General features: G+C 40.7%; 1 protein-coding gene across 1 annotated transcript; it reads right to left on the reverse strand.

Annotated features, from left to right (window-relative positions):
• Window positions 1–323: 323 nt before the first annotated feature.
• On the reverse strand, window positions 324–21,632 carry LOC128491488 (zinc metalloproteinase-disintegrin-like batroxstatin-2). Its single transcript, XM_053463808.1, has 22 exons — window positions 21,543–21,632; window positions 17,515–17,597; window positions 15,788–15,864; window positions 15,099–15,177; window positions 14,370–14,446; window positions 13,192–13,366; window positions 12,063–12,125; window positions 11,419–11,490; window positions 10,991–11,160; window positions 10,811–10,895; window positions 8,563–8,693; window positions 8,033–8,210; window positions 7,108–7,197; window positions 6,769–6,964; window positions 6,136–6,238; window positions 4,891–5,035; window positions 3,395–3,475; window positions 2,736–2,811; window positions 1,657–1,756; window positions 1,339–1,435; window positions 574–636; window positions 324–491 (listed from the first exon to the last, which is right to left on the reverse strand). Exons 1-22 carry the CDS (start codon window positions 21,592–21,594, stop codon window positions 324–326), a joined length of 2,361 nt encoding a protein of 786 aa, XP_053319783.1. The 5' UTR covers window positions 21,595–21,632.
• Between the last annotated feature and the right edge of the window lie 1,703 nt (window positions 21,633–23,335).

Below are 23,335 nucleotides of genomic sequence, written 5' to 3' on the forward strand. Positions count from 1 at the left end.
AAGGGTCAGAGTGAGTTAGTGTTAGGGCGGGTTTGTGTGTTAGCATGTATGTGTATTAGTTCTAGGTGAGGCTGAAGAAATACTGCACTCAGGCTCCACTAACCCTAGGCTTGCCTCTGTTCTCATCAGGAGTGCTTATAGGATGATCTTAAGTGATGGGTGGGACAATGGGATGGACATGGGGCAGGCTGGTGAGAGGGGCATGTGGGCCCAGGTATTAAGCCTGTACTGGGCCCAAAGGTTTCTGATGGTAACCTTGCATTTAGCATTAACATGCAGTCCATATGCTCTTGTTATATCTCATCCCAAATCAAACCCTTCATTTAGCTCACACACCCATCCAAGGTAATACTAGCCTCTTCATCTGGTTTTATCTCATTACCGTACCCTCCAATTCGCAATAACACTATGTAACCGTTGTCCACCGCCATCAAGGTACTCCCATGGTACCAAAATGGTAATCCCATCAGTTTGGTGGACAGCACAGCATACTGTTTGTCAAAGAATTTGTGCAGTATTAATTGATAAGGAGTGTATATATGTATCTGGGTTTCCTTAACTCCTTACACTTACCACAGAATATTGGGGACCTAGGTAAACATCTGGGCTGAGGTGTCGGGGCCAGTCCATACCCGTCTGTGAGAGAAATAAGGGTCACAGATGGGCATTCCAGCACTTAAGTAAGTATTCCAGCACTTAAGTAAGTATTTTCTCAGTTTATTGAAACTATTTGCAGCTTGTACTTTTTGTTGTTTAATGAGTATATATGTGTTTTGAGGAAACTTGGGACACTGAAATCCATAGCAACGTGAGGCAATTTCAATTTACGTCAAGTCTTGAAATTCGTCCCTCCTCCTCATTTCATCCCTATAAAGGCTGTGTGAAACTAATTTTAACCACTATAACATTTGGTAAAATATAGAATTTGGAAGAGTGACAGATCAAATTTAAATGGCAAAGAAATTGTTTTCTGGAAATAGACCATTTTTTTCGAATCCTGAACTTATGCAACATTTGTGATCATTAACTCACGAACCCAATGCGTTGTAAGCAGACTTAAAAGATGAGATCCATTCCCATTCCCCACACACAGCTCAACTTTCATTTGCGGCCCACTCCCAAATACAGCTCACCTTTTATATACTACTCACACGCCACTTACACACACATCAGGCTCGTAACTTAAAGCAAGTGCTGCCTACACAGTCATACCATATCACATGTTTCCTACTTTCTGCACAGAATATGGCCCCCTCTCTGCACGCTATCCTTCACTTTTCAAAGTTTTCAGAATTATGATTAATTGGTGATTACTGGTGTAGACTACTCATTCCATACCTCAGGTGCAGATACGTAGGAAATAGGCTGTTGTTGTTGCTGAACCTGGGAACCAAAGGCTGGGTTGGTCGAGCCAGATATAGGAGGTTTTGAGCAACTACAAGAAAAGAAAATGTGGTGCTAAAGCAAAAAGTGAGGGGCTAAGAAGTAGCTCTGTCATTCATGCCTGTACTACACATACTGGCCAGGACCCACTTCTTTATGAGAATGTTCTGATTAGTTCCAAACTATTCCACTTGTGAAAAGAAAAACGTGGAGAAAGAAAATAAGCAGCAGAGATAGAAGGCTTTCATTTATTTTTCATAAGGACGCCATTACCTCTGCTTCCTGCGTTGCGACTGTCTGCGGAACACCACCATTAACACAAGACCAACAAGAAGAGTAACGGCAATAATGACCACCACGATGATGATAATATCTGCGGAAACAGGGATTTATAATTACAATAGTGCGCTTGAGTAATAACACATCATAACTCACAAGAAGCAGCATTTCATCAACAGACACTAGCTTAAACCTTGAGAGTTCCCGGGCAGGGTGACACCTTGGGTAATTTCAGCGGGGAGCTACTGACAGAATGGCTGCCATTACATTATGCACTGCTGTTACTATGAAAATATAACATAAAAAGGTTGCTCTTCATGGACCAACGATATATTAAGTACATTTTATTTGTTTATGTGTTCAGAAAGGCTGTGTGAAGCTTCATTTCTAAAAAAATGTGTATTTGAATTGGAGTTTGACCTCCAAACCCTCTAACACTCACACTCCCATCAACTGAGGGCAAATTTGTGGTGCTTGCGATGGAGGAACGGGGAGGACATCACCACAGCGCCGTTATTTTGGTAGAAGTTCCCGGCGGGTTATGTCCACGAAGATACGGACAAAGAAAATACCAGATTAAGGATTGAAGATAGAATAGAGAAGAGAAGGAAGAAGATAGAGGATGAAGAAACTGTGGAAGAAACTGTGGAAGAAGATGTGGTCGACAGAAGCAGACTTGGTTGGCAGAGAAGGTAGGGAAACATTTAGAGAGCGTGAAAGAGAAAGTGAATGAGCGTGTGAGTGAGTGAATGATGAATGGACAGGGAACGAAATGCGTTGCCCGAAAATGAATGGGCCAAAAAACTAATCGAAAAATGTGTCTGAACCATTTTTGGCCTATTTGCACATGTCTACTCAAGAGCTACTCAGCAGTAGTCAGAGAGCAGAGAGTAATTTGTGAGTTATCCTCTGGAGATGCCAAGGACAGAAGCTAAAGTAATTGGTGCTGGCAGAGTTAGGCTGCTTTGGGTGACAGTAGAGACTACCTGAAAAGTCTGTGCTGTTTATATGTAGGAGGAAAGTATTTCTGACATCATCCTCTGTTGCCATCACTCATCATGTCTTATACTTACTGGTACTTGAAGCCGTGTCACAGGTCGGGGGCGCCCATCCCTCCTGACACCGACATTGAAGCTCATGGTCACAAACCTAAAAGAAATTAATCAAAGTGAATCCTCAACATGAGCCGAACCTGAGACTCTTCCAGTAATACCTATGTAAAATATCTAAATATTAACTATTTTATAGTCAAGCATAAATATTCTGCATGTGACTTTCCATGAGAGTTGCAGTATCTTTCATAGACACAATCAGAGAGTGGATTTTCAAGAAATGACACTGATTCAACTATGCATTATACATGGTCTGCCAGACTCTTCTTGCAGCAGATGGTCACTGGGTTTGGCCCATCATAATACAAAGTGTTGAAGAGTTAAAATGGGAACATTAATCAATACATCCTATAGATAAAAAGAAAAATAACCCAACACCAGGATCTATGTTTCTGACTGATAATAAGGTATAATGGTGATTCTATGCTATATGCTTTCAGGAATATTATGTTACTAACCACAAGGAGTGGTGTCAAAGTGGAATTATGACATTGATTCATTGAAATGATTAACCACAAGTGAGTTTACCTCCTAATAGGTGGAAATCAGGAAAAAAGACACCAGTATAAATGCATGCATATTCCTTTTATCCTCCCCCTTTTCCCACACCAAGGTCTCACCGCATGTCCTGGGCACTTGGATGAGCAGTCTGTTGATTTGAATGCACTTTCAGTGGTAACGCATTTCCCGCTGTAACAGACCTAGACAGAGAATATGAAAGTTAAATCCTGCAATACCATATCCCCACCAGCAGAGGCAGCGTAACACAGAATGCAAACACTGAAAGGGGCCACAGTATTAGAACAAAACAGTCAACACTTAATTACAAAGGAGACGGAATTGATGAGATTCTTGTCAGACCCCTCAGGACTATTCCGCGTAACAAAACCTCACAAGTTTATTACAAAACAGGAGGCCTTATTTTGTGCTAAACTTCCTTTACTGCTCCCAAATAACAACAAAAGTGAAAATACAGGAATTGAATAGTTAAAATGTTTGGACAGTTATAAAATGCCCCAATTAATCAATAATATGATGAGGAAGGAAGAAGCCACTTTTCCGACCCCTCATCATCGTACACTCAATCTATGGGTAGAAACAAAGCTTCGATCTCAAGGTGGCAGAGGTTATCCAAGATCCAAAACTACTTTCGGCAAGACCACACAATTTCCTTTCTTCTCAGGATAAAAATGACAGCAGATCCATGGATACTGCAGTCAGTTCAGGGTTACGTCATAGATTTCGTTACCACTGCTAAAAAATCCATCAAGATCCCCACACAAGGCTGGAGTGTCTTGGCTTTACCATAGATTCTACAGAATGCCAAACTCAGGAAAGAAATAAGGTGTATTCTGGTGGGAAAAAAAAACAAATTTCTTTTCAAAGGCTGGCCAGAATAGGATAGTTTCAGCGTCAATCCAGGCCATATTTCCAGCTCTTTATTACTATAGAGCTCTTCAGAGCTCATTAACCCAGCATTTGAGAAAGGGACTCGGGAATACAGATTTAATGTATTTGTCTATAGAAGCAAAGAAGGGGCTCCACTGGTGGTTGAAACAGATTCAAGCGCGGAACAAAAGAATTTGGTGCTATTCCAGATCTAGTTATAGAGTCAGGACACCAGTCATCATGGGTAGGGAGCTCCATTTGGTTCACAGATGACTGGTGGCAAAGATCAGCACTTCGTATGAATTATCTGGAATTATGTGTTCTGAATTGTTTGCAGATGTATTTAAATAGGATAGCCCCATTATGTTAAAAGTACAGCTTCTATCTTCTTATTCTCACTTGGTGGATTAAATGGGTCATGGAAATGCACGGAAAATAGCTTTGGGCACAGGAGAAACAGCAAATACACACGAGGGTTTCTTCAGACACCACAACAAGGGACCATGCAGGTATCGCATGAATTAAAATGAACATGATGTCTGGAATATCCCTTTAAAGAACTATGCTGTGCTGCATAACATTGCAAGAGTGTAACAATATAGCTATAATATAAATTACCAAGTCGGGTCCTAATAAAACTACCAGATTCCGATAAACAGGGTCCTCACTGAGGTTATAGATCAGGACATCTCAGATTCTCTCATAATTAATGCCTGAGCTCACTCACCATTCCATCTCCACACTTTGTTCCGTTCTCAACCATTCCAAATGGATATGGAATCCCTTTGCAGTTTGGAAACATAAAATAAGGACCAATAACGCTGGGATAATCAGCACCACCAGAACAAAAGAGAAGCCCGCATTTGACATCTCTAGGTAAAAAGAAATGAAGTCAGGGGGTTAAATGTGAAAACACAGTAGAGAAAATGTATACAGATGTACAGGGTGAAGAGAGACTGTCTTAAGAAGAGACCCTTTGCGGTATTGAAAGCTAACGCTACATCTATTTGGCCTTACAAAATACCAACATAGAAACATAGAATTTGATGGCATAGGAGAACTATTTGGCCCATCTAGTCTGCTGTTTTTTCTGCTTTAAAGACTCTGCCATTGGCCTTGTCTTAGATTCAGGATAGACGTCCTTATACCATGCATGACTTTACTGTATTGAATTCTACTACTTCTGCTGGGAAACTGTCCCACATATCAACCCCCCTGTAAATTGTTTCACTTCTTACATTATATACAAACCCAGCACTGTCTGAGCCTGTCCTGATAATCTGCAGTCACATCCCCTTACATTACATACAAACCCAGCGCTGTCTGAGCCTGTCCTGATAATCTGCAGTCACGTCCCCTTACATTACATACAAACCCAGCGCTGTCTGAGCCTGTCCTGATAATCTGCAGTCACATCCCCTTACATTACATACAAACCCAGCGCTGTCTGAGCCTGTCCTGATAATCTGCAGTCACATCCCCTTACATTACATATAAACCCAGCACTGTCTGAGCCTGTCCTGATAATCTGCAGTCACATCCCCTTACATTACATACAAACCCAGCACTGTCTGAGCCTGTCCTGATAATCTGCAGTCACATCCCCTTACATTACATACAAACCCAGCACTGTCTGAGCCTGTCCTGATAATCTGCAGTCACATCTCCTTACATTACATACAAACCCAGCACTGTCTGAGCCTGTCCTGATAATCTGCAGTCACATCCCCTTACATTACATACAAACCCAGCGCTGTCTGAGCCTGTCCTGATAATCTGCAGTCACATCCCCTTACATTACATACAAACCCAGCGCTGTCTGAGCCTGTCCTGATAATCTGCAGTCACATCTCCTTACATTACATACAAACCCAGCACTGTCTGAGCCTGTCCTGATAATCTGCAGTCACATCTCCTTACATTACATACAAACCCAGCGCTGTCTGACCATATGCGAGAGCTGTGCACTCACTTGGCTGCACATGGAACGTATGTGTTCTCAGACTTCGAACAGCACCCATATTGAGTGCCTCTCTGATTGATATTGAAGCAAGAAGTGTCTCCCACCTGAGAACCTGATTTGGGAACAGAATAACTCAATGAATTAGGAAGACTGAGGGGTGGTATATGTCCAGGGGACACAGAAGCTAATACAATTTATATAACACATATGGCAACTATTATTATAGCCCATTATTGAACATATCTCTTGGGTTACTTATTAGTAGCTGTATAGAAGGCAGAATTTTTATTTGTTTCACATGGCTAAATTACATTTTTGTAGCCAAAACACAGAACAGGTAAATTGTCCGTACGCAGATCTTTTCTCCCGCAGTCAGCATCCAATGAGTAGCAATAAGCTTAAAAACACCATTTTAAAACCATTTAAAAAAGGTTCATCCCTGACACTTCCAAAAGGAACTTCAGAATTACACAATCTAGCAGAAAAACATGGCTGTCGTGCCATGGAGTAGGTCATGGCACCGTTACATCAGGAGTACTGGAAGAAGATGTGCCTAGATAAACTCTAGTAGATCTCTTATACGGCCAATAATGTATGAAATCCATATAGATTATTTAAATAACCGAGGCTCCTGGCACTCACTTGCTCCCCACAGCGCAGTACACTGACTCTGTAGAGTGGGACACTTCCCGTTGTAGCAGCTTCCTTCTCCGCTTCTGCACGAAAATCCATTGACTTGGTAACGATCAGAGGAACAGAAGGCAGACTTCCCGTCACACATATCCGCCAGGTCACAGTCATCCTTGGCAGGTCTGCATACATCTCCTGCTTTCCTAATCTGTGCAGAATTAACTTTAATTACAGAGAAAGGCAAAAAACGGCGAGCAGATACCCAACTACATTCCATTCCACTTTGCATGTGACATTATAGTTACCAAATACTGAATGTTTATGAAATATTATAAGATGTATCCCACTCACCTGGCAGTCTTTACAGCATTCTCCTTCCGCACACTGAGCTGTGGCTTTGAGTTTGCAGGTGGCGGCATCACAGCAAGGATTGGTACATTCCTACGGGACACTCAAAAGACATGACCTGTCCATCAGCACCGGGGTAACTTGGACAGGAAAAAATCACTTTAGCCTCCTTTGACCTCATAGTGAGATTAATATCAAAATTAACAGACTGTTTGAGAACCAATGCAGCATCAAGAGGTTGACAGCAGATAGAAACCATTTAGCCATAGCCATGCACATGTGTAAACAATGGTGGTCACTCCCTGGTTACATTTCCTGGCTGTCTGCCGGAGATAATCCCTCAGGCAGTGATGAGATGATACTGCTGGGGGTAGCCACAGAATTCTTTACAAAGCCAGGGCCCATAGTCAATAGGGAGGAGGCTGGCTGTTAGGCCTCTCCAGTGGCCCCAGTGATGGAGGGTTCCGTCACAGGTGGCTATTGGCATCCCCTGGAATGTTCTCAACAAAGGACATTATAAAAGATCTAGAAATTTTGAACATTATAACTGGCAGCATTGTGTCACAGGATATAAGTGCTGGTGAAATAAATGAGTGCAATCAATTGAGTAAGAATAACATCTTTTATTCAGCTGCTAATATGGTTTTAGTCCCACTGGGAGAAAGGTGCTATGTAAATACTAGTTGATATAAGTTCAGACCCATGTTTCCCTGTAGAATACACTTTGCTACTCAGCACAGGTATAAGGAACCTATTTGCCATCCCCAAAACAAGACAACTTTGCAGTATCTACTGCAGAGACAATGTTTGTCAGAAGATCTTTTATAGGGGGATGAAAACCACTGACTGAGTTTCTGGCTTTCTAGATCCTGAAAAGGTGTGTTAGGGGTGAGGGACACGCTTTGCATACATCGTGAATAGACGTTACCTCCTCTGTGCCGCAGTCACAGTCTTCCCCCAGCTCCGTAAACCTATTGCCACACACTGGCGGTGTCTGGATATGCGTTTTCAGGGGAGAGATCTTCATACACTGTGGCATTTTATCGTAGATAAAGTCTTTGAAGTTCTGGTGGCTGCAGCTACTAAAGAACTTCGGAGTTTTATAACTGCATGAGAGAGATAACAAAAGTCATAAGGACAGTCTGGTGACCCGACAGAAAGATAGAAAAACAGAAGGGGGCTAAAAAGAGGGAAATAATTGGGGGAACATGGACAAATTCAAAGAATGGGACTTAAAGAGAGTTACAGAAGAAAAAAAAACATGAAGCGGGCAACATATAAGTAAACAGACCGAAATAGTTAAAAAAATTAATGACCGTGTACAATAAATGGTATTTTGACTACAACCATTTCTGGCTCAATAATTGATGACACAGTTGACGACCTGGGCTATTAACAGATTGCAAGCTCCTTGAGTCTAGCCCTTTCTTTATAATACACAGTGATGTATAATCGCACCTGAGGCTGGCTGACATGATGCAGGATTCAGCGTCACAGGTGCAGGAGCTGCTATCATGATTCATCCCCAGGTTGTGTCCCATCTCATGCGCCACCGTAGCCCCTACTGAGATAGGTGGCTTACTGTGATCCTGGAAGAGGTAAGTGACAGTGCCGATTCGGTTTCTATGGTCTAAAGTCAGATTTACTTGAATACTGTGAAACCGCTGACTCTCAAAAAATGAGTGGACATATAACATGATTCTCAGAACAAAATTTGTTGGTGAGGTCATGGGAAGAATGCACAACGTTGAAGCACTCAACTTCTCATATGCTGTAGCCTAAACTGTTAATTAGCTACTGAATAGTTGATGAAGGATTGGTCGAATCAGCTAAAACAGATGTCCACTCCTGGGAAGATTGGCAACTGTTTTGAATGTTTTCCACTTTTGAATAATCTATCTTACTGTGGAAAGATGGACTTTAAATTGCTTTAAAATTGCCTTATAGCCCTTCTCAGATTGCTGGGTGGCAACAATTGCTTCTCTAAAACCATTGCTTATGTCTTTCCCCCTTGGCATTGTGTTAACACACACCTGAATACTCCAGACCAGCAAACTGCTAAAACTTTGGCTTTTATAGAGGTGGTCACACTTGATGATGATCAATTAATCAAGGGCATTTGAGCAGCAGCACTACTTAGCATCTTAATTCCTATGGAAGCTTAAGGAGTACTTTTTCCACACAAGGCTTCTCCATTTTGGCTCTCTTTTTGTTGAATATTTCATTATACAGTTTAATGCCAATGGTTCATTGTTTATATGAGGTTGTATTTACTAGACTTTCTTAGATTTACTAGTGCATTCTTATTCGAGCGAACATGAAAACGAACACATACGAACATGGTGGCGGCAAAACGTAGACGAAGACGAAGACACACAACACGAAGAATCTTCGTGTTCGTTTTCGTCTTCTAATCTCCCTGGTCCCTTCCCCATCTAGCCTACCGTATCTATGCAGCATCGCAGGGGTTAACGAGAGCAGAAATCCGTAGGTTCGCCGTCAGGAGTTAAAAAGGCACCAAAGCTGCTGCTCCAAAGCTGCTGCGCTAAAGCTGCTGCGTAGTCCGTAATGATTGTACCCATTTGGAAAAGTTTTGGCATAAAAATTACCATATTGGCTCGAATATAGGCCGCACTCCCCCCCCCACACTTTAAGTCTTTAAAGTGGGGGTGCGGCCTATATTCGGGGTCTAGCGCCCGACGCCCGGGACATGCAGTTCCGGGCGCCAGGCAGCGGGGTTAGGATACAGATCCCCCGCAGCGGTGCAGGGGACCCATATCCTACTCTCCGATACGCTTAGACAGCCTCCCCTGCCAGCACTTTCCACGGGGGGAGTGCCGGCACGGGAGGTTGTCTAAGCGCATCGCGCAGACGTTCACCGGCAGCGGCGATGTGCGTAAACAGCCCCCGCTGCCGGCACATCTGCATGTGCTTTAACAATCTCCCTTGCCTGGAATTCCCACAGGGGGAGTCCCGGCAAGGGAGATTGTTAAAGCACAACGTGCAGACGTGCCAGCAGCGAGAGGTTGTTAACGCTTGCACCGCCGAAGCCGGTGAACGTCTGCGCGATGTACGCTAACAATCTTCCTTGCCGGCACTTCCCACGGCGGAAGTGCCAGCACCGGAAGTTAAATACGCGTACTGCGTAGCTGTCCCTCGCCGGCCCTGCAAGACCCCGGGGAGTCTGCACCGGTAAGTCTAGGGGGGGGGACCTCTTGGGGGCAGAGTGGCAGCATATGTCAGGGGGGGATAGAGTGGCAGCACATCTCGGGGGGGGCACATCTCTGGGGCAGAGTGCATATCTCAGGGGGGGATAGAGTGGCAACATATCTGGGGAGGGCAGAGTGGCAGCATATCTCGCGGGGCAGAGTGGCAGCATATCTGTTCCACTAAGTGTTTTTTTTTTTTTTACTAAAAAAAAATTTTCTTTGAAAAAGCACCTAACTTTTAGGGTGCGGCCTATATTCGGGTGCGGCCTATATCCGAGCCAATACGGTAATTATTTATGGCAATTCTCAGCACACACTTTCTGAAAGGGATACAGGACTTCTGGTATTGCATGGCACAGGAAGTAAAAACATTTCTTATCACAAAAGGTAACCATCTAACATGGTTGTTTATTTAAGAAAGGTAATAAAATAACGAAAATGCAATTACTCAGATAAACCTTAATTCTATATGACAGTAACCATATGGAGCATCTCACCTGGATAACCCCCGTGGAATGAGTTTCGCTGCACATGCTGCCCACGTATGCCAGTCCAACCGTAGCACCATCAAAGTCTGTATTCCTGAGATGAACAGAACACGAGGCATATCAGAAATGACTGCTTCCAAAAGTACTATTTTCTTAATATATTCTTCCCTAAGGCTTAGATTTACTTACGTGATAAACTGGGCATTGTCATGTACTATCCTCGGCAAGAGCCGTTCTTTCCTCCAGGAAGAAAACCTATTGAGATTTATCGATGGTGAGGAGACAACTTCAAACTGGTCACTTTTCTCCCAGATTTCCACCCCAGTGAGAGCCAAAAAGGTATTTATGGCCTTATACACCTGAGCATGAATGAACAATGGACAGGATAAATCAATGTGAAATACATGTTATCATCACTTTCTAAATTACATTGTTATCCTTACTTTCTGAATTACCCTTCTAGATCCACCTAATGGTCTTCTGACAGATGGTTTGATATCAGTTAAATTAACATGAAATAAATATGACTACCCCGATGCTCAGTCAATTTAACTCTACAGGAATGTAATAATTATAGGTTATACTAGGTCAGATACTATCTATCGGGGTAAACTTACCAAGTTGACGTAATTAACAATTTCAAAGATTCTCTTTTTAACAGATTCTGCACTGCGGTTGTATTTCGCAAACTGAAAGAGATATAAAAGGTTCAATCTGTGTTGAGACGTTTAGAGAGAAGGCTATAACAGGAGCTAGAGAAGGCAGTCTACACGACCCAGTTCTTTTCCCACGCGCTGTTTATGATAGCGAGTATGGTAAAGGAGACAGTTTAGAGCTCTGAAAGTATTTGGGCCACCAATTTCCTGGCAAGTCTAGCCATGTGACCCGGGTAATACGCCAGCAAAACATATCTGATGGACAACATTGTCATTGTACACTATTCAGTTCTGTCTTAAAAACATATTTAAAGAAACAAACTTGAGCACAGAAAGGATCCAGTTGCAATGCTGACTACTCTCCTTGTTACTGTTCATATATGGTGGATATGTGTGAAACTGCAAGTAAAACACACATGAAACCTCCAGGACGTTGCCCAAAAGCTTTAAAAAGAGAGTCCCAATTACAACCCCATCGCCCTTGCCATCCCTCCGCTAGTTACAGGTAGAACGAGACCTCAAGGGCAAATAAACATCATTAAATAAGGGTATTGACAAGGACATTCAAAAATTTCACAGATTTTGCCATCTTTATATACACTTACCATGGTGGTATCTGCCACTACGTAAAGTTGCACATATTTCTGTGAATTAAAGAATGCTTCTTTCTGCAAAATGTAAAGAGAATATGCTGAATTTAAAAAGAGGCGAAATTGGCTCTTGGGCAACGCACACCCCACAAGGCACACGTTGTGAGGGGAGCAGTGATCTACTGCAAAAAGATGAATGTGAATTCAGTGGAAAAGAATGGTGTAAATAAAATCCAAAATATATAACATTGTCCTCATTTACTCTCAGGAAACTCTCACATGTTTCCCTACCTTCTCTACCAACCACTTTCGCTTCTGCCGACCACTGCTTCTGCATCTTCTTCATGATTTTTTACCTTATCTCTTCTATCTTCTATCTCCGTCCGCGTATCCGCGGCTCTAACCCAGCGGGAACTTCTGAAAAAATCCTAGAGGATGTCACTGAAAGTTCCGCCATATTGCCAAGCAAGTTCAAGCAAGAGCAACATGATGGCGCTTTCGATGATGTCCTCTTCTCTCGGATAGGAGGTCACCAGGAGCCCTGCCATTTTGGCAAAAGTTCATTTCAGGGTTATGTCCCGGGAGATGCGGACAAAGATAGAGGAAGATAGAAAAGAAGATATAGGAAGGGAATGAGAGAGTGTGAGAGAGAATGAAAGAGAGTGTGAGTGAATGTGGGCCCACAAATTTGTACGAATCACCAAATTCAAAAAAATTGGTAAATTTGCAATTCATACAAATCCAAATGCACAAGTCTAATATAATTCAGCAATTAAATCAGAACTTATCGATGGAAGGTAACACGTTCCACACAGTGTTTCAATAAAGATATAATGAGTGATGACCGAGGTTTAGTGCTGCACACACAAAAGAATAAAAAAAGATATTTAAGATTTCGGATTTATGTATCTTACATAATTTGATAAACAAAAAAATATGCATTCATACATACATCTTATATAGAAATTACATGTTTTATTTAGTCTGTCCTTTTGTATCACTTGTCACGATTGATGAGTATGTTTTGTTAGCAGCTGTACTTATTATAATGATGTTGTCTTTTTTATGTAATGTTAATGTAATCCATTGAGAGAATAAACACAGGGATTAATAAATCTCATTCTGCTATTCCAGGGTATTTCACCTCGGCACTGCTGCTACGGGATGACTTGAAAGACTTTCCCTCCAACCAGGTGGTGTTGGTCACTCCGCAGGTTTTGGGGGGCTCTTCTGGAGTCTGGAACACGGCATGTTCTTCCGTGTCTGTCAACTTCAAAGGCTCGATCAAGAACCGCCGGCCGCGTGTCACAATAACCCCACTACAACGAAAATCACGATATAAAAGAATGATACAAATAAATACGGAGAACATATTGAGCAATGGAAAGGGGTGACATAAAACACGCAAGGGCCAAAGGGATTTTGTGTTCAAATATAATTATTTTCTAAACATGTTTACTTTAACTATATCTTCTAAATCTGATAGGCCTTTACTCTGTATATCTAAGGTTTATTTCTGCATGGAAATTTTTACAAGCTGGTCAAAAAATTAAATCCAGAATGTGTTGAAGTTTTAAAAAATAAGTTATTCATCACGATTTTCACGTTAAGATTTAAGAATTGAGTGCTAAAATGTCCAAGCATATATAAATTCTTTCCTAAACTCATTACTGTAAATGTGACGACAGCTAAACGCTTTATTTTAACAGAGCAGTTATATCGGTTTTGGAAGATTATCTACTAGCAATGAGTTTGAGACTTGACCGTTATATGAGAAACATTTCTGATGCGAGCGTATCGCAAGGCCAGCGAGGGAGGATCTTTGTAACAAAAGCACATTACCTAGAAACAACCTAATCAAAATAAAAGTTTCACGCTGAGAAAAGAAACGGAGATAGCGGTTATTTGTTTAGAAACGTGAATCCAGAACAGGAAACACAAGGTAAATGTTACTTAATATAGCAATACAATTAGTGGTGATTACCTATAATCACATAGAAGAAAAAGATGAAAGAGGGAGACGGTTTGAGAAAAAAGTGCATTAAAGGGTGATTTTAATAATAACAGGGCCATTTGCTGGATCACAAGATGTTAAGCTCAAAATGTGTCCTATGGAGCTTACAATCTATTTTAGGTAGATTAGGATGCAGTCGCTCCTTTCACACTCTATCTATGATAGTCAGCATGGTAAAGAAGACAGTTTAGAGTTCTGTAGGTGTTTGGGCCCTCAATTCCCTGGCCTAATTAACCTCATCACTTTCATAGTGTCCATCGCATACAGTCCCTCTGCACTGATTACAGGGATCTCCCCTCCATTCTTACCTTAATCCGCTGCATGTACTAATGCTGGCCGCTGAATCGCTGTCGTTCTTCACGTGTCCGTGGTAGTAGCAGTGATCCTATAAAGCAGAGCATGTGTTAAGAAATCCACATCTAGCACTAATACAAACTTCAGCTCTTCTGAACCGGGACCGTATTAAAGCATACGGCTAATACAGGCTGACCAGATCTCCTCTTCAATCATCGACACAAAAAAGCAGGTTTAATGTTACCCCATAATGTACATTTTACATATATGTTACCCCAGGTTACTATATTACTAGAACTGTATTTGTGTAGATCAAACCTTCACTTGTTGTATGTTGTATAGATTGGCACCAGGCATACTGTGACAGTTGTTGAACTATAACTTCGATGACCCATGACATGACATGGCAGCTGTGACCAGGTAACCCTTTTAACCACAGAGACTGCAGGTCAGCATTAAAGCCCTGACTGCCCAGTATGTCACATTACTTAAGTGTCCCCAGTTAAAGGGATCATATAGACGGTGTATTGCAGGCTTCCCAAGGGCGGTTTAGTTAAGCATTTTCTGGATCACAGGCTGCTATCTCTGTAACAGATTTGAAGTAAATACCTTATTCTTATGTATAAGGGAAACATTGTCCCAGTACCCAGAAATTCACTTATACGCTCCCCGTGATTCAAATCAATTCCCCTCCTCCAAGAGGTAGACAATCGCTGCACCCCGGCCGGGGACACTCCCAGTACCTGGAGCCGAGGGCTGTTCGTGACTGGCGTGCCATCTGGCAGGTAACTCGTCTCTGTATAATTCTCGGATATCAGGCCCCTGCAGGAGACAGAACGCAGCCAACTCAGGAATGTTCTAACCTGCATTAAGTGTGCAAGCAGCGCAAACACAAAATGTACCTGAAACAACTCAAATACGGTAAAAAGGAGCAACACTAACATATTTATAAACATAGAATTGGGGTTAATAGTTATCCAAGTTATTGGGTTTATGGATTAGCCACGTAGGTTCTCTCAATGATCACAATCAGAATGAAGCCCACAGGGGCCAGAATGGGTGGGAGTGGGCACTGACTGGGCTGCCGAGTAGGTCTGGCGGTATTTTTGAGGGAGCGGAATTATTGGGAGGGTATTTAAGGTTGTGTGCTGCAGTTTGTTTGATAACATAAGCAAGATGGCGGCTGGATATGAGAGGCACACTCTGTGTATGTGGTTATGACGGGCAGCAGCCCACTGGGCATGTGCCTGTGTGCCAGATGGCCAGTCCAGGACTGAAGTAGGCAACTCCAGTTAGCACCTATTTACTCAGATATATATCACATATCTATATAAATAAAAATAAATACAAAAATAAACACGGAAACATAGAAGTTGGCAGCTGATAAAAACTAGATAAACTTGACGGTAGATAAAATATACAAGGCACTCACTCTGTTTTTTCAAGGTGTAGAACAAAGGGTTGTCCTTCCAGTTCTAGTCCATACTGTACCAGGTCGGGATGCTTACTCTGGAAAACGTGGATGATTTCATGTCAAATACAGACTACAGGCTTCCATATATGTTTTTCAACCAAAAACACACAAAGCAGAGGCTTAGGAGAGTTGCGGCCCAGTATCAGCGTGTGGCCACAGTTAAAGAGAAAATCTCAGCTACGACACCATCGATATTTTACAAGGAAAATTTCTACATATCTTTTTGTGGAGCTGATCCCGAAATAGCACACATCTAACACCCTCAGCTTTCATCATTTTATTGCCAGTTATAAAAAGAATATATACAATTATTGAAAATGAGCATCCAAAGAGGATGAGTAGCCAGGTGTGTCTTACCCATTACACAGATAATGGAACCTCTGGTAAACAATACTAATGTTTAGAAGGTCTTTAAATTGAATTTACTTAAATTCACATAGATTGCCAATCCCATAAACCCAAACATCGGACCTTCCCATGGAGGACTACCTGGAGCTCTCCTTCTTCTGGGGGAACAGCTTTTCAAAGGTCCATGGCTATTTACATGTAGGGTTGACCTAATCCAAAATGCCTTAGTTTGAGGAAACTGAGTGGGGAGTGGGGGAAAGTGGGTGAAGAGTCGGCAGAATGTGTGTGGGGAGTGGGCGCTTTGACCCACACAAAGTGTCTCTGGGTTAAATATCCAGTTTAAAGGGATACCCTATAAGAAAAATTGGTATAGTCATATTAGCCAGTATTAGAGAAAATAGAATATTTTGATGAAAAGAAGAAAAGTCCACTGAGATTTTTTCTGTGTTGGCCCAATAAAAGGCATCAGCTAAGGGATACTTGACATGTTTTAATTGTATACTGTATATCAAGGCATAGCCACTTTGTATAAATGCAATGCTCTTTCTGGCACTAATCAAGCTCAGATAAATTGCAGTTGCTATAGTATGCGCATGTAAATAATCCAGCCATAAAAGAGCTGTTCTGCTGGCGTGATTGTCCCAATTAATAAATATGTATGAAGAATAAATTCCATATAGTCGATTTTTCATTTTTTCATAAGCGTGCGTAACACAACATCGCGCCTAATACAGGTTCCACTGCTTACAACTTTCTCTTTGTACGCACGATGTCCTTCATGACTTTCACATACAGAGAGGTTTTTGCTTCTAACACAATACAAAGTTTATATAGAGTCACTGACCCAAACTCATGCTATAGAAGGCTATTCTTCATGTTAAGGTTGAATGCTACACCTTTTAATTTCCATCATAAGACTCAATCTATGGACTCAATTGAACAAGAGATAGTGTCAGGTGTTTTCACCAACGAGTGACAAAATAGTCTTTATAGAATGAACTGTGTCCAAATACGCATTATATAAAGAAGTACTGTAAATAAAAGTGGTGAGAACATCTATCATCAGACTCTATAGTAATCTCTTATTTCAATCTTTGTATAATAATCTCATATTATATAATTGTATTGTATTGTATAATCTGCTCATAATCTGTCTTTATTTCCTCAAAAAGAGCTAAAAGAGAAGTTATTTGTATCTATGGTTTTATACCAATATCAGAAACATTTGGTAGAAGCATACAGTATAGATCCGCTTTACTATTTAACCTCATGGTCACATAACCCAGTCCTCGGTGTAAGAGATTTTTAGTCATTGGACAGATTCTAGGCTGTGGTACCTGTGTATCTCTTTTGTGCTGAGTATGAAGTTTACGTGGCAAGACGACCTCGTATTTCTGTCCAGGGGGGATCCGATCAGATGCTGCAAGGGAAGAGAACATGCTTTATTTATTATTTTTGCTAAAGCATTAAATCAAGTAGAAAGCCTGCATTGCTCAGTATCATAATCTAATAATAACACAAGACAAAGAGACATAAAGTATTAAGGAAAAATAACTTTTCTATGTAAGTCTTAAATACAGTGCTGTGTACAGTCACATAGTTTAGCACAGAAACTATAAATGTCCTCTATCTGCAGACCTGGAACCTGCCATTGTTCTCAGTCATGTGTTATTTTGGGTAACCTTCTTTGCTCAAACACCACACTGAGCTGATCCTTTATGGCAATGCTAATGAAGTCCATTTATAGACTTTTATTAGTCAGAGTGTCAGGCTGGGTAATAAACACTGAGCCATTCAATTGCTTAACATAAGGCAGCATGATAAGGCTGGGACCAGTGGCCAAAGGTAGCAAGACTACCAAATTAATCTTCAAAGGCTGTTTTTCAATTGTCCACATAAAACCCCAAACATGTAAAATAAAATTAAAAAACCTAACCATGATAAATCAGTGGTAAGCAATAATTGTCCAGGTCTTCGGAACAGGACACTAAGGTTTAAATCCATAAATGTAACTTTAATTAATATGTAGAACTAATGTATGCATTAAATAAACCTATGTAATGTATAGAATTAAAGATTTTCTAATTCCAACACGTTTGGCGTTAAAAGGTCAAAGAAATACACCCTGAATCCATCAGCAGCACCCCATGAAGAACACAAATCACATACACAGACGCAGAGTCCATGACCGTCCATGACCAGTACCCAGCATGACATTATCAGGGTAACTTTGTTTATCAGATATTCTAATATCCCTTTGAAACAATGAAACGTCAGACATTTTAATACAATTTGGGATCTTAAGTGTTATACATTGATATGGCCTACCCCCAGCTTCTCAATTAAATTGATCCGTCCCCATCCTAAAAGTCATAAAAATACACGTAAAACATCTGGGTCTGACATCATTATTCTTTGGTGATATGTATTAAATCCTAGTGTGACATCATTCTTAATCTATAACATGTACAGTAGGTTCTGCACTGTCATTACGCGTTATAAGTATTAGACTTTACCTTTGGCTGACAGAAGTACAGTTGTTATTATTTAACTTTTTTCTCTCTCAATATTCATTATTACCTAATTCATTCTTAGTAAAAATTAAGACATCCATACAGACATGCATAAAGACATTCTGGAGCCATGTGGAGTGAAAATTATTTTTTAATATAGAAAACAATGACCCAATAACCTACAGCATTCTAATTTAAAAGTTCAGGCATTTAAATTAAATAGATAATTTTTTATACTATTCAATTTTCTTCTCCAAATTTTAATATATAACATATCATAAATATAATAAACATAAAAAAGCAAAAGTATTGATTTTTTATGTCCCATACTCTGTAGCGTTCTATTAGCTATCAGTCCGAAATTATACACTACAGGGTCAATCTTGCCATCTAATAATATCATGATAATGGTGCAAGAAAAAACACCCTCACGTGTCTGAAGTGAAAAATAATAATATATAAATAAATAAATATACTCCCCACAGGTTCTGCAGCTCCCAAAACAACACTCCTCACAAGTGTATCAAAACAATATATCGAACAAGGGGCGCCCCTTGTTCGATACATCTAATAATATCACACATATATGACGGGGCCCAGAATCACGCTGACTGTTCCTATGACACTTGCCCTGTTTGGCCGAAACGTTGCTTTTGTTTGCTCTCGATTAATAAAGTATCCTAAAGACTGGAAGCTGTTTGGAGTGCTGGGATCACATTTACTATCTGTTTAATAATGATACGACAGGGTCCAGGAACAAATTAATTACCAATCTGATTGCATAGAGCCAAACAAAGAACCCTTGTCATTAATCTAATGACACGGTTCACCATACTGCTTACTGTGCTGTGCAATAAAACAAAGCTTTCAGCGACTGTGTACATTGGAACCGATTGTATTTTCAGCCGGGCTTTCTGTGATCTTCTGATAAAAATACAGATTTAATATGATCTAAAACACGATACAAGTTATTATTATATGTAAAACAGCTTGGTATACTTTTAAACACTTGGAAAGCTGGTCGCCATCTGTTGCCGCCTGTTCCCACCTTACAGCAGGGACTGATTTAGAGAATATTCTTGGTGACTACAGTTAAGGACTTATTATGTTTGCATTACCTGCTCACCGTTGTAGGATAATTACATGACTGTTTGACAGGTTCTATAAGTTGGGGCCTATGTCATGGACACCTTTTTAAGATTTACGTGTGCTGGTAGCGCACAGGCCCCCGCTGGCCATCTGGCACACAGGGCAAATGCCAATAGGGCACTTCTTACCCAGTGGGGAAATGCCAGAGGTCAGAGGAGAATGGGCAGACTGGTTCGAGATGACAGAAAGGCAACAGTAACTCAAATAACCACTCATTACAACCAAGGTATGCAGAATACCATCTCTGAACACACAACACGCCGAACCTTGAAGCAGATCGGCTACAGCAGCAGAAGACCACACCGGGGGCCACTCCTGTCAGCTAAGAACAGGAAACTGAGGTTACAATTTGCACAGAATCACCAAAATTGGACAATGGAAGACTGGAAGAACAGTGCCTAATCTAATGAGTCTCGATTCCAGCTGCGACATTCAGATGGCAGGATTAGAAATCTGGTGTAAACAACATGAAAGCATGGATCCATCCTGCCTTGTATCAACGGTTCAGGCTGGTGGAGGTGGTGTAATGGTGTGGGGGACATTTTCTCGGCACACTTTGGGCCCCTTAGTACCAATTGAATGTGTCCAGCACCTTGTAGAAAGTATGCCAGGAAGGATGAAAGCAAAAGGGGGTCCAACCCGGTACTAGCAAGGTGTACCAAATAAAGTGGCCAGTGAGTGTATATGCACATATATATATGAGGATAAGGTCTGTTCTAGCAAGCATTGCACTGCCAATATTGTAATGTGTAACTGTGCAGCAAGTGATTTATTTAAAACACATGTTTCTTTAGTATAGGGCAGGGGTGTCCAAACTGCGGCCCTCCAGCTGCTGCAGGACTACATTTCCCATAATGCTCTTTCAGCTAAGGGGCTGGCTGAGGAGGATGGGAGATGTAGTCCTGCAGCAGCTGGAGGGCCGCAGTTTGGACACCCCTGGTATAGGGCATTAAACTGCCCTTTTAAGAAAATCAGCCGGATCTTTGAAGAATAAGTTCTATTATCAGTAATCAATAAAGTTTCTATGATTACAATTAATTCATAAAAGGACTGTGCATGTTATTGGTTATGACGACTGGGTGACATCAAATTCTGAAGCTATAAAGTCATATTAAAAATATGGAAGTTAACATTAAAACTAAAATTGACAGTGATACAACAAGATGACCTTGCCTTAAGTTTACCGGTACAGAAGGAGAGAAGCCCCGCTCTTGCGAGCTTACAATCTATCTTTATTTAACAGATTTTTCTATATTGTATTTTCGGAGCATTAGCATCACTTCTTAAGCACTTTTAGACATGACTAGAATGGCTAACATTCTAAATAGAGTGTGGATAGGAATGATATGGCAATAAGATTAAGTGCAGGACTGCAAATAGGGAATGGGAGGGACATTGACAAAGGTATCTTTTTCTATGAAATACATCATTAAACTCCATTAAGTGAGAAATAATGTTATGATAAAAAATAAATCAGACCATACAATAGCCTGTTATAGAATGATTTTGCACATTATAGTAACATGAAATTCCAGGCATTTCAGCCAACATTCTTCAACACACTCCTACTATCAAAAATATATGGTATGGTCCAAACCCTGGCGCACAACCTACAGGAAAACACAAGGACTTCTATGCCTAGCAGCAACTTTTTTGAATTCCTCAAAAAAATACATTGTGTGTCAGGACAAGGATTTACTCACCTAGAACCTGCAAGCTGAGGAACCCAAGAAGGACCAGCATGGGGGGCAGCATTATGGAGATCTGTCTTGCTAGGCTCTTGCTCTGATGAATGTGACTGACAAAGTGGTTGGATCTGAGGCTCTTCTCTGAGTTTATAACCAGAAGTTAAAAGAGTTTTATTGTGTTTATACACGTGTATGTGACTAGTGGAGGGTGGGATAATGTTATTTTTCTGGTGTGTATGTGTTTTGGCACACAGGTATGCTAGGTTACTTCTTTCCCCAATAATTAATTGTCCATCACATTCTGTTATTCCTTTATAATGAGGTAACATAGTTCCAGGTAGAGAGGTTTACATAATATACATTCCTGGTAATACTCTACTTTACCCAGAGATCTTATTAACTGATTGACAGTTACAGTAAATTTACTTTTTTAAGAGAAGCTTATTATTATAAAAAAAAAAAAAAATCAGCAGCCAATTTACTATTACAACAAGTAGGCTTTATCTGTACTCAGAAATGCATTTCATATTATTATTAGTGTCTGATGTTAGACTTTATTGTAGTGAAATTGTTCCCATTTTTTTTAAAGAAGGAATCCAGATCTGGTGTGTTCATTCATACAGTATTACCTGGTCCATTTTACGTTAAAATGCATTCATTTGATTGGTTAGTATAGATGAGCAAACTATGAATAAAACCGTGTTAGGAAGCCAGAAAAAAAGTCAAAAAAGTTTCTTAGAATTGAAATTAGAAAATTGACAAATAACCAGCCCTTCTGGACAGGGTAGGTCTTTGCTATGAAATCGCTGTTGAAATTCCAGTTAAGACCCAGCTATCCAAGTATGCTAATGTGTTTAATCATATACCTCTGGGCCACGCGAAACACCGGCAGAGGATTTATCACCAAACATGTTTTACATGCTAATCATCAGTTCAATAACCATTAAATAGCAAATGATCTTTAGAAAAAAAATACATCTAGATGGAGCAGAAAAAAAGAAAGGTTTAGCCAAACTGTTCCATTGAGACAAATGGTAAAGATGAAACCTTTATTGGATAACTAAAGTACACTGACTGCAGGCTTTCGAGACGATCTAGGTCTCTTCTTTAGGCATATTATACATTTAATACAGAAATTGCTCATACATTTATGCAGTAAGAAACAGACGGTCATAGCAAGATACAAATATCATAAATTGAGATTATATTTCTGTAGTGTTGTTAAAAAGAAATACAACTGTATGTCTTGTTAGTGTGTTAGTGTGAGTTGTAGCATTCGGCACGGGTAGTCCCTTTTGGTGTTGTAGACTGCCGCAGTGCAGTGTCTGTGTATAATGGTTTTTGGATAGTGTGAGATATATTCTTTATCACGATTTAGGTCTGAATTAAGTGTGTAACATATTAGCATGAGTTTGTATTCCCATATTTCCCTTTCTCCCTGTGTCCAGAATTTCCACATTAATATGGAGACCCTCAGATTTTTCATGCTCTGTCTATATAGCAGGTTGGGTGTCCTCTGTCTTTTTTCTGGTCACATTATGATTATGTGAACCTGGCCTGTGTTACCGATTTATAGTCCAGAATTGGGGCAAAGAATTATGACATAGACCACATCGGGGAGATACCATTCATTGTTATCTGTTTAGGGAGCTCCTTACTGCACGTTGTTTTAGGTATAGGGGTTGCTTGTTACAGAGCAGAGGAGGGACTGGGAATATTTATTTCAGTCTCTCATCTATTGTGTTGTTTGAAGTTCTTTTGCTATTTTGGGTAGGACCCTAGGCTGCGGGTGACCACTATCTATACAT

Source organism: Spea bombifrons, chromosome 4, assembly GCF_027358695.1.
Source record: "Spea bombifrons isolate aSpeBom1 chromosome 4, aSpeBom1.2.pri, whole genome shotgun sequence".
Classification (NCBI taxonomy): Eukaryota; Metazoa; Chordata; class Amphibia; order Anura; family Pelobatidae; genus Spea; species Spea bombifrons.